The 9907-nt window shown below is 52.5% G+C and overlaps 1 protein-coding gene across 1 annotated transcript; it reads right to left on the bottom strand.

The window, feature by feature from the left end:
- Positions 1-439: 439 nt before the first annotated feature.
- Positions 440-2643, bottom strand: H1-0 (H1.0 linker histone). The gene has a single exon (XM_010960330.3). The coding sequence runs from the start codon at positions 2359-2361 to the stop codon at positions 1777-1779; it is 585 nt and encodes a 194-aa protein (XP_010958632.2). The 5' UTR covers positions 2362-2643; the 3' UTR covers positions 440-1776.
- Between the last annotated feature and the right edge of the window lie 7264 nt (positions 2644-9907).

Genomic DNA, 9907 nt, shown 5'->3' with positions numbered 1-9907 from the left:
AAGGAGCAGGGTAGGCGGACCCAGGGATGGGCGGGCGGGGCCTGGCGGGATCCGCAGAGGACGAAAGTGGATTGATCTGTAAATTGAGACTGGAACTCTCCGTGTGGGGGAAGGGGAGGCGACCCGACATAGGAAGGCTCGTCAAGGCCCAGCCCATCAGACTCCCCCACCTCCCATTCCCAGGCCATGCCTACAAACACCTCTCCGAAGGGAAGGGTATGCCCTCTGGGCTCCTGGACTCCTTTCTAGGCAGCCGCCTAGAAGGAGGTTGAGGTACGTTCCGTACGCTCCAACCCTAGGGTTTCCGGGGTTCTGGCGAGCTCTTGGCATCCTGCCGTTCTCAGGTGCAAACGCCCCCAGATTTCCCCCACTGCGCGCCCATTCACTTGCTCCACATTTTCCTTCAATCTTAGAAGTGAGGAAAAACTCACCGCTCAGGTTTTTTTTTTCCTTTTCCAATTTTATTTTAAAGTTTTAAAATTACAAAGACAGCAAATTCTTCCCGGCACAAATAACACTTGTTTAAAAATAAAGGGGAGGGGGGGCGCAAATGAGCGTTTTCCTATTTTATTAAAAAAAAAAAAAAAAAAGGGAAAAGACTGTACAGGTTTTTTTCTCCCAGCTCCCGGGTGTGAAAAGTAAGTACTAGCCCTAGATATGTATATATACATATGCACAAACATACACACAGACCTAGCTAGCTCTGTAAAACTACTTAGCAATTCAAAGTCGACTGAAGTATGTCTTACTGTCCACTCCCCGCCCCCACCCTCCTTCCCCATCTACAACTACTTACAAAAGACTCAGGAGTATAGAGGTCGGGAGGTTTTTAAGTGGCGGGTGGCAGGGCTGGAGCCCCACCAGACCACCAAGCAGAGCCACCTCTGTACAGGAGGCACCAAAAATAAGGGGGGGAAGGAAAGAAAGTCCTCCTAGGATACAATCCAATTGTGTGGAAAAACCCAAGTTTCAAAAGGGCACACTGAGGCACTTGGCTGACTGACTCCCCACCCTCCCCCCAAAGTTTCCACTGCCCTTTAACAGGAGACTTTTCAAAGCCCGAGATTCCCCAATGGCTAGTTTCCAACTGACAGAGAAGCCACAGCTTCTTGGGCCAGCTGTAACTTGGACCCCCTCCCCTTCCCTAGGACAAAAGGGAGGCCACAGGGGCAGACTGACTGAAGTGAGAAGGAAACTGGATTTGGATGCCCCACTGCTCACCACTGGGAGGTGGAAGTCAGTCCAAAGAAGGTTTTTTCCCACCTCCCTCCTTTGCCATCCAGCTGCTGCTACCCCTCTTCTCTACGCCAAGGTTCTGAAACTCTCACAAGGGGTGTTCAACTTAAAGCTCACTTGCCTCATAGGTACCCCTACAAACCTCACAATTCCTGGGCTCCCTTGCACCTAGCCACAACAAGCTGCCTTGCCCATTCTTCCCCGACTTTTACCTTCAGAGTGAACCAACCATCCAATTAAACAAAACACACAAACCCACCCAAATCCTCAAACTCATAAGTAGATTAATAACAAATTAACAAAACAAAATAGGTACATTCTCATCTTTACAGAGATAAGATCTCTTGTTGCTGTCCTTGCATGATTGGTTAAAGAAAAAAGAACTATTTCCTAATTTCTGAGGAATCCAAATTGTCTCTTCATAAAGTCAGAATAGAAAGGGGCAACAGGCTGCAGATGAGGATCAAGAGAAAAGAAAGGAGAAAAGTATTTACAGAAAATAGGAGACAGGCAGGAGTGTCCACAAGAAAAGCCTCATTGTCACTTCTTCTTGCCGGCCCTCTTGGCACTGGACTTAGCTTTGGGCTTCACTGGTTTCGCCTTCTTAGGCTTGGAAGCCTTGACTGGCTTGGCTTTGACAGTCTTGGGTTTTTTGGTTTTCTTGGGCGTGGCAGCTGGCTTCTTCTTGGCCTTCTTGACTGGAGTAGCTTTGGGCTTCTTGCTTGGGGCTTTGGAGGCGGCCTTCTTGGGCTTGGCTGCCTTCTTTGGCGTGGCCACCTTCTTGACTTCCTTCTTCGTCTTCTTGAAGGCCACTGACCTCTTGGGCTCATCGCTCTTGGCCAGACGGAAAGACCCTGAGGCACCTACCCCTTTGGTCTGCTTGAGGACTCCAGTGGTGACCAAGCGCTTGATGGACAACTTGATTTGGGAGTCAGCGTTCTCACCCACCTTGTAGTGGCTCTTGATGTACTTCTGGATGGACTGGCGCGAGGAGCCAGCGCGGTTCTTCTCCGCCTGGATGGCAGCCACGATCATGTCTGAATACTTGGGGTGGTCTGTGGACTTCTTGGAGGCCTTGGCCCGCTTGGGCTTGGCCGCAGGAGTGGACGTGGAGTTCTCGGTCATGGTGGCCTGACTGGTCCTGCCGTTGAAGAAGGCGCCTTCCAAAGGGCCAGCCCTCGTCGGAAGCCGAGGAAAGCCTGATTCGGGATCTGCTCTGGCGCCCTTGACTCCCAGGCCAGTCCGGAGGCTGGCTTTCGGGGACCTGGCTCGGGTCGCAGGGAAACTCGCTGGGCCGGGTCTGCGTGGCCCAGCCCCGCTGGTCTGTCGGTCGTCCTCGGCGCCCGGCTCTGCCTCCGCCTCCGCCTCCTCTGCCTCCCTTTTCCCAGCTCCGCGTCTGGCGCTCGGGCGGCGCATCCGGGTATTTAGCGGCGGCGGGCGGACCGCGGTGAGGACAGGGCTGCTGGCTGCCTGCTCCCGGCCCGGAATGGCGCCGCGCCGCCGCCATCTGTGTTTCTTCCGCCGAGCAAATCCGACCTTTCCCCCGAGCCCCGGCCTTCCCGCCCCCCGCCGCCGCCCGGGGCCGCTGCCTGGCTCCCTGGGCTCTCCCGCCGGGCGCCCCGCCGACCCGGCCGCCGCTCCCCGCGCCCGCCACGCGCCCCAAACGGAGCCGAGGACCGCTGGCGCGCCGGCACATTTCCCCTTTGCGGGGGGCTGGCTCCGCGGGGCCGTGGAGCCCGGGTTTGGGAAACCCCTCGTAGCAAAGCTCCCCCCTGGGGCTACCGGGGACCCCGCTCCTGGCCCGCGGCGGGTCCCCCCAGCCCGGCGGAGAGGCCGGAAAGCGGCCCCAACTAACACACGCGGCCCCGAGCCGGGCGACTCCCAGCCGGGCCGAGCCGGGACAGGGGGGAGGGGTCGCTCCCCCGGGGTCCGATCACCTCTTGGGGGTCATCCCACCACCGGGCCCCCCGTACCTCTACCCTCTCTCTGTCCATGAGGCCCCTGAGCAAACTTTCCCTGGAAGAGTTGGAAGGGCACGTTGAAACTTTGTCCCTTCCCCCTCTTCTGTCTTCTCTCCCCCATCGCGCCCCCTGACCTCTTTGTTGAGGTTCTCGCCTGAGGCCGAACCCCGAATGCTGCCTGGGTCCCCTGAGGGAATGAGGAGAGGTCTCGCGAGTCGCCTCCTCTCTTAAAAGACCCCCCACATCCCCCATATATCGTAACCGGGAATTCATTTATAGTCCTCCCTCAGCCTAGGAGTTTTAGGGTATCAGAGGCAGAGCTCGCTGCCCCTACCTCTAGGGCCCAGCCTGGGGGGTCCAGTCCCTCTCCCAGGGCTCCTTGAAGGCAATGAGGGGGGCCGTCCTCAATGAAGGAGCTGCCCCGCAGGCTCTAACTACTGTCTTGGGGGCCCCTGGGATGAGGAGAAGCCCTGAGAGCTTTGGGAGCTTGGGGAAAAGGGGCTCTAAGGAAGGGGATCTAGGATGGGGTCGCGTTCCTTGAGTCGTGACTAATCCTCCGAAAGTGTGAGTTGTTCAGGGAGCCGAGGCCAGGACCACGGCCATTTTGCTGGGAAGATGCAAGGTCTTTGTTAAAATGTATACATCTTTTTCAGTGTTGCTTGGCAGGTATAGATGAGGAAAACAAGGGGCCCGACCGTCTGTAGGGAGTCTTGGGGGCTCAGAGAGGCTTTAGGGTCCAGAGGCTAGCAGATGGGACCCCAGAGTTCCTGGGACCCCTTGTCTGTGACAGAGCTACTCACGTGCAGGGTACCACTTGGCAGGGGCCCTGGGTTAAGATTCTGGGATGCTGGCGCTCTGAGCTCCCTCTCACAACAAACCCGCTTTTATTCCCTAATCAAAGAGGCCCGTCACTCTTCATTTAAACAATACCCTGGTAGTAGGGGTTTATAGCTGGTCAGAATGATGAAGGCATCTCTCTATTAGGGTAGGGTCCCGGAGCTGTTTGCAGACACCCGCTGTTGAGGAGGGGAAGGGGGAATGGTTGGAGGGTTTAGATGGGGGGACTGGTCGTGACTGGGACGTCTCGGGGAAAGAGCTCCTACTGGACTTTGGAGTCTTTGAGGCCAAGGAAATTAACGGGTTCCCCCTACACCAAGGGATGGATTAATCCAAATGATAGGGAAGGGGGAGGGGAAGTCCTTAGCCTCGGTGTCGGTATAGGATGACTTCTCCCGGGCTTATCTTGGTGGCACAGGCAGGGAAGAGAAGCCAGGGAGGGCCAGGTTAGTTCAAAAGGTCAACCTTCTTATTTGGATGATGTCAGTTACCCCGAAGCTTCCTGATTTGAAAACACAACATTCTGGTGGGTTTGTTTTGGTTATTTTCAAAGAAAATTCTTCTGGTTTCCACTAAGGTCTGAATGGGAAAATAAGCATCCACATGGACAGCCTGAGGTCCCAGATGTTGTACCACACTGCACTCCCAGAGACATGTCGTTCCCCCGACCCCAGGTCCCTGCGTGTCTAAAAATAAGGACTGGATGAATCCAAAGGCACGATGATGAAATAATTTTATTTGCACAGCGCTCTCCACCCATTCCTTGATCCTTTGCTCCTCTTGCCTGGGGAGGCAATCAACACGATCACTACCCCCAAGACCCTCATTTCACGGTGGAGGCCGCGGGACTAGGAAGGATAGATGTGGGGGCGCACTCTGAGGCTCAGCTTCTGGCCATCCCAGACCTTCGCTACATTTTGTAGCTCTCACATCTCTAATCCCCACCCATCGCAGCAACCTGTGAATTCTTTACAGGAACTGAAGGCAGAAATGGAGGAAGGGTTCGCTTCGGGGTCTCGTGGGCTTTACCGCGATCAGACAGCCCTTCTCCCCGCAAGGCGGCGAGATTCACCGCCCCTCCCCGGCATTCAGAAGAACTGGAGGGGAAAGGGGGCCAAGAGGGGCTGACCCGGAATTGGGTGCAAGGTCTGAGGCGGAGGTGGGCACGAAGAGGACAGGCTGCCTGCAGATTGGCTTGGCCTCACCTCGCCTCGCTGACACTGCAGGGCTTGAGGGGGCTTCTTGATTGCGGCTCGACCCCGCTGCACACCTTGGCAGGGCGCTTTCGGGTCCCCACCAAGCTCAGAGATGTTTACTGGCGGGCAGAATGCAGAACTCCCTCCGCCCCATTTAACGCGAGCCCTTTAAAAGCCCCGGAGCCGCAGAGCTGCGGGCAATTCCTCCTGGGAAATGTAGTTCCTCAATGGCGAGCCCCGCACTGCGACCCGCGCGGGACCCTCGCGAGCCTCGGAACCGCCCGGCCGCCCCCGGCATGGGGAGGGGATCAGACATGCCTGTCCATGCACGTGGGGAGGGATCCAGGCCTCCCCGATGCTTTTTTTACCTTTCAAAAAAAGCCTCAGCGTTTTTACCTGTCAAAAAGATACCTCTACCTACCTCTGGGGTTGGTGTGAGAGTGAAATGAAATCCTGTATGAAAAAGCGTAAATCGCACTAGAATGCCAGGGGCCCTGTCTTTATTAATACGCGTGTGTCAGTGTGCCAGCATTTACTGAGCCCTTAATACATACCATTTCCATTTTTCAGAGAGGAGGTCTACGATGGCTAAATGACTTGTCTAAGATGGGTCAGCCTGGAGGAGGGTGACAGGTGACGGACTCCTAAGCCAATGAACTTTCCCACTCACCATCTTGGTCTCTTGAGACCTTGCAAGACAAGAACTCATTCTGGTCTTTGGAACTCTGAGGTATTCACCTGATAAGTGTCAGGCACTGGGATCAGCACTGGGATGGGGCTCTGAACAAGGGACACGAGATCCCTGCCCTTGTGGAGCTGACATTCTAGTGGAGAAGGCAGAAAAGTGATAGACTAAATAAAGAAATTAATTATGTAGTATGTTGGAAAGCCATAACTGCAAAGACAAAATTAGAATAGGGTGAGGGGGTAGTTAATAGATAGTGCTGAGAGGAGGATGTTTGCAATTTTAAATAGAGGTCAGAGAAGGACTCATTAAGAAGCTGACACATGAGCAAAGAATCAAAAGAGATGAGAGAGAGAGCTATTCTTATTCTTGGAGGAAGAATCTTCCAAGCAGAGGGAACAGGCAGTGCAAAGTCCCTGTGGCAGGAGTGTACAGGGTGGTTGAATTAAGAAGGACAGGAGGAGGAGACAGATTTTTTTTTTTTAAGGTAAGGGCCAGGAAGTAAAGGAGGCACAAGTCATGTAGGGTTTTGTGGGCCATTGTAGGGACTTTGGCTTTTACTCTGAGTGAGATGGAAGCCATTGGAGAGTTTTGAGCAGAAGAGGGACATGGTGGGACCCAGGCAATAATCAACCACAGTCAACTCTGGCTGTTGTGTGAAGAGGCTGCAGAGGGCAAGGACAGAAGTAAGGTTGGGAGGTTGGGAGACTCTTTCAATAGTCCAGGTAAGAGATCTGGTAGTTTGGCCCATGTGGCAGCAGTGGAGGGGGTGGGAAGTGGTCAGGTCCCAGGAGGATCCCAAGGATTTGGGCTTGAAAAATCAAAGATGGAGCTGTCGTTAACTGAGGTAGAGAAGACCTAGGGTTTGAGGGTTCTGGCTGGGTTAGATTTGAGACGCCTCCCAGATGTGTGAGTGGAGATGTTGAGAAGGCAGGTAAATAGAAGAATCTTGAGTTTGGAGTCCAGGGAGTTTGGGGCCTTAGATGCACACCTGGGAGCTCAGGCAGATGGCTGGTATTGAAAGCCCTGCATGGCTTGACCAGAGTGAGTGGAGGCAGACAGGGAGAAGACAAAATGGTGAGCCTGGGAACACTGACATGAGAAGGGAGGAGCGAAGAGGAGACACCACCAAGGAAGACCAAGTATGAGCAGCCAGGAGGATGGGAGGAAAACCAGAGGAGGGGGTGTCCTTAAGACCAGTGAAGAAGGGAGTGTACCCAGGTGGGAAGGGAGAGGCCAATCTGTCAAATGCCACTGGTCAGGGCAGCAACGGCCATCATCTGTGCTTGTGGCATGGGAGTTGCCCTAACTGGAAAGTGAAGATACTTGACAAGAGGGTCTCCGGGAGCCCTTCCAACCCTCTGGAACTCAAGAGCAGGGCTCTGGGGGCACAGGTTGAGCCCCCAGCTTTTACACACCTAAAATAAATCAGTGTGGAAGTGGCAAAGCGAGCTGTGGGGACAGAGAGGAAGGCCTGGATTTCAGGGACATTCAGGAAGTCAGTCTGACAAGCCTTGAAGAGCAAGATAAGGGAAAAGAAAGCTGAAGGTGTCAGTTGGGGTGTCAGGATGTGGACTGTGGTGAGGAGGGGTGAGGGCCACACTCGATCTGCAGAGCCAAGAGAAGGTGTCTGGAGGCAGCCAGACAAAGAGTCAGGGGCTCAGGAGAGAGGTCTGGGCTAGAGACGGGGAATTGGCAGGGTTTGTAGCAAAGTGTCAGCCCTTCTCAAAGAAAGTGCGGAGAGAGAGTGGGGAAGGGGCCTTGGACATGGGCCCTGGACATGGCCCCTGGGATCCCAGCATTTCAGAATCAGGCAGAGGAAGAGGAGCCAGCCAAAAATGATGGGGAGGTGGGACAAGAGCCCCCTCCTCTGGAACTCCTAACCCACTCAAAGCCCAGCCCCAGGACTGCCTTCTCCATGAGGCCTTGCTGACTTCCACGCCTCCCCTGCTCTGGTGCTTCTCAAGAATTTCTACCTGGCAGTGTAGTTCAGTGGCTCTCAAATGGAGGCAATTTTGTGCCCCCAAGGACACTTGGCAATGCCTGGAAACATTTTTGATGGTCACGACTGGGACAATGCTACTGGCATCTCGTGGATAGAGTCCAGGGATGCTGCTATAACAGCCTACAATGCACAGCGCAGCAAACCACTCCCCTGCCCCCCGCCGCAGCAAAGGGTTATCCAGCCCCAAAGGTCTGTTGCACGATGTAGAGAAACTGTGGCGTAAAGAAAATCTGTGAGGCCAGGAGTTCTCTGGAGGTGGGGGGTCCTGCCTCACCTGCTCTGTGATTCACGCTGAGCACAGTGTTCTCATCACAGATGTGTTACCAAGCCAAACTTGGGTCCGCTTGCCCGCATACTGTAAAGCCAGTCAATCTCCTGACACCGGGTTGTGGTGAAGGAAGGGACAGTATTGCAGGCGCCAAGCAAGGAGTCCAGGCAGCTAGTGCTTCAAAGACCTGAACTCCCTGACTGCTGACTCCTGAACTCCTCGACTTTGTTTAATGGCTGAACTAGTATTATTTTGTCTTGTTTGACTGTTTTCCTTTCTTTCTGCATTTTCTCACTTATCTGATGAAATGTACTCTTTGGAACTCCGGGAGGCCTAGGAGACTAAAGTTTTTCTACAGATGAGAGGAAGACATGGGGGTAGGCGTGGGTCTTTTCCGGAAAGGCCCCGTAGGGTCCTGTTCAGTTACAGATGCTCAGAGGATGTTAACTGATACGTGAACCTGAATGAATCCTACTCCTGGGACGGCCAGCACATGTCAGTGTGTGCCAGGCACTGGCCTGACTTAAAACATTCAATCTTCCTTGTAATGCTGAGGCATGGACACTGTTATTATTCCCAATTTACAGATGGGGAAACAGAAGCAGAGGTGAAGTAACTTTCCCAAAGTCACAGCCAGTAAATGGCAGAGCTGGATTTCAGACTAAGGAATGTCTGACAACAATGTGCTTACCACTTTCTCTGCTGCTCCTTTCTAAAGAACAAATGCAGAAGGAAAGGAGCAATGGATGAAGTCCTAAGGCTCAGAGGACAAAGGCCCTTTAATGTCACTCTTGGAAATTTATCAAATTATAGATTATCACCATTGTCATTAAGTAAGGGACCCTTTACTTATTTTCTTGAACAAACGAATGAATTTGTGTGTCCCTTCCCTTCAAACAGATTGTCCGTATTACAACAAAGGGAGGAAAAAGCCTGCAGATTTTTCTTCCTGGTGAGAGATCCTTCTTCATTAAGGGGGTGCTCACTGCTTTCTAAGCTTCTTTTGCTCTTATTTTTTCAATTGTGATAAAATACACGTAACATGAAATTTAGCATCTTAACCATTTTTAAGTATATAGTTTAGTAGTATGAAGTATGTTCACATTGTTGTGCACCCAGTCTCCAGAATTTTTTTCATCTTGCACAACTGAAACTCTGCCCTCATTAAATAACTCTCCAACCTCCCCTCTTCCAGCCCTGGCAACAACGGTTTTACTTTCTGTCTCTATGAATCTGTCTACTCCAAGGACCTTGTATAAGTGGGATCATACAGTATTTGTTCTTTTGTGACTGGCTTGTTTCACTTAGCATAATATCCTCAAGTTTCATTCACATTGTAGCATGTGTCAAAATTTTTCTTCCTTTTTAATGCTGAGTGATATTCTGTGGCATGTATATACTCCACTTTGTTTATCCATTTATTCACTAATGAACACTTGGGTCGCTTCTACCTTTTGACTACCGTGAGTAATACTGCTATGAATATGGGTGTATTCAAGCTTCCTTTAACAGTAGAGAAAATTTTGCCCCGCAGCCTCCTGGATGAGGTCAGAGAGTTATGCCTGGCTGTCCTGAGGGCTTTCCCTTCTACCCTGAAGAGAGATAGGAAAAGAATGTTACTCAGTGTATAGTGTCCGCTGCTGCTGGACCAAATTACCCCAAACTTGGTGGCTTAGAACAATACGTGCTTATTATCTTACAGTTACTGAGTTCAGAGTC

The sequence above is a fragment of the Camelus bactrianus genome, chromosome 12 (assembly GCF_048773025.1).
Source record: "Camelus bactrianus isolate YW-2024 breed Bactrian camel chromosome 12, ASM4877302v1, whole genome shotgun sequence".
NCBI classification, from domain to species: Eukaryota; Metazoa; Chordata; class Mammalia; order Artiodactyla; family Camelidae; genus Camelus; species Camelus bactrianus.
Note: the sequence above shows the minus strand (reverse complement) of the source record. Positions and strands in the feature narration are given on the sequence as shown.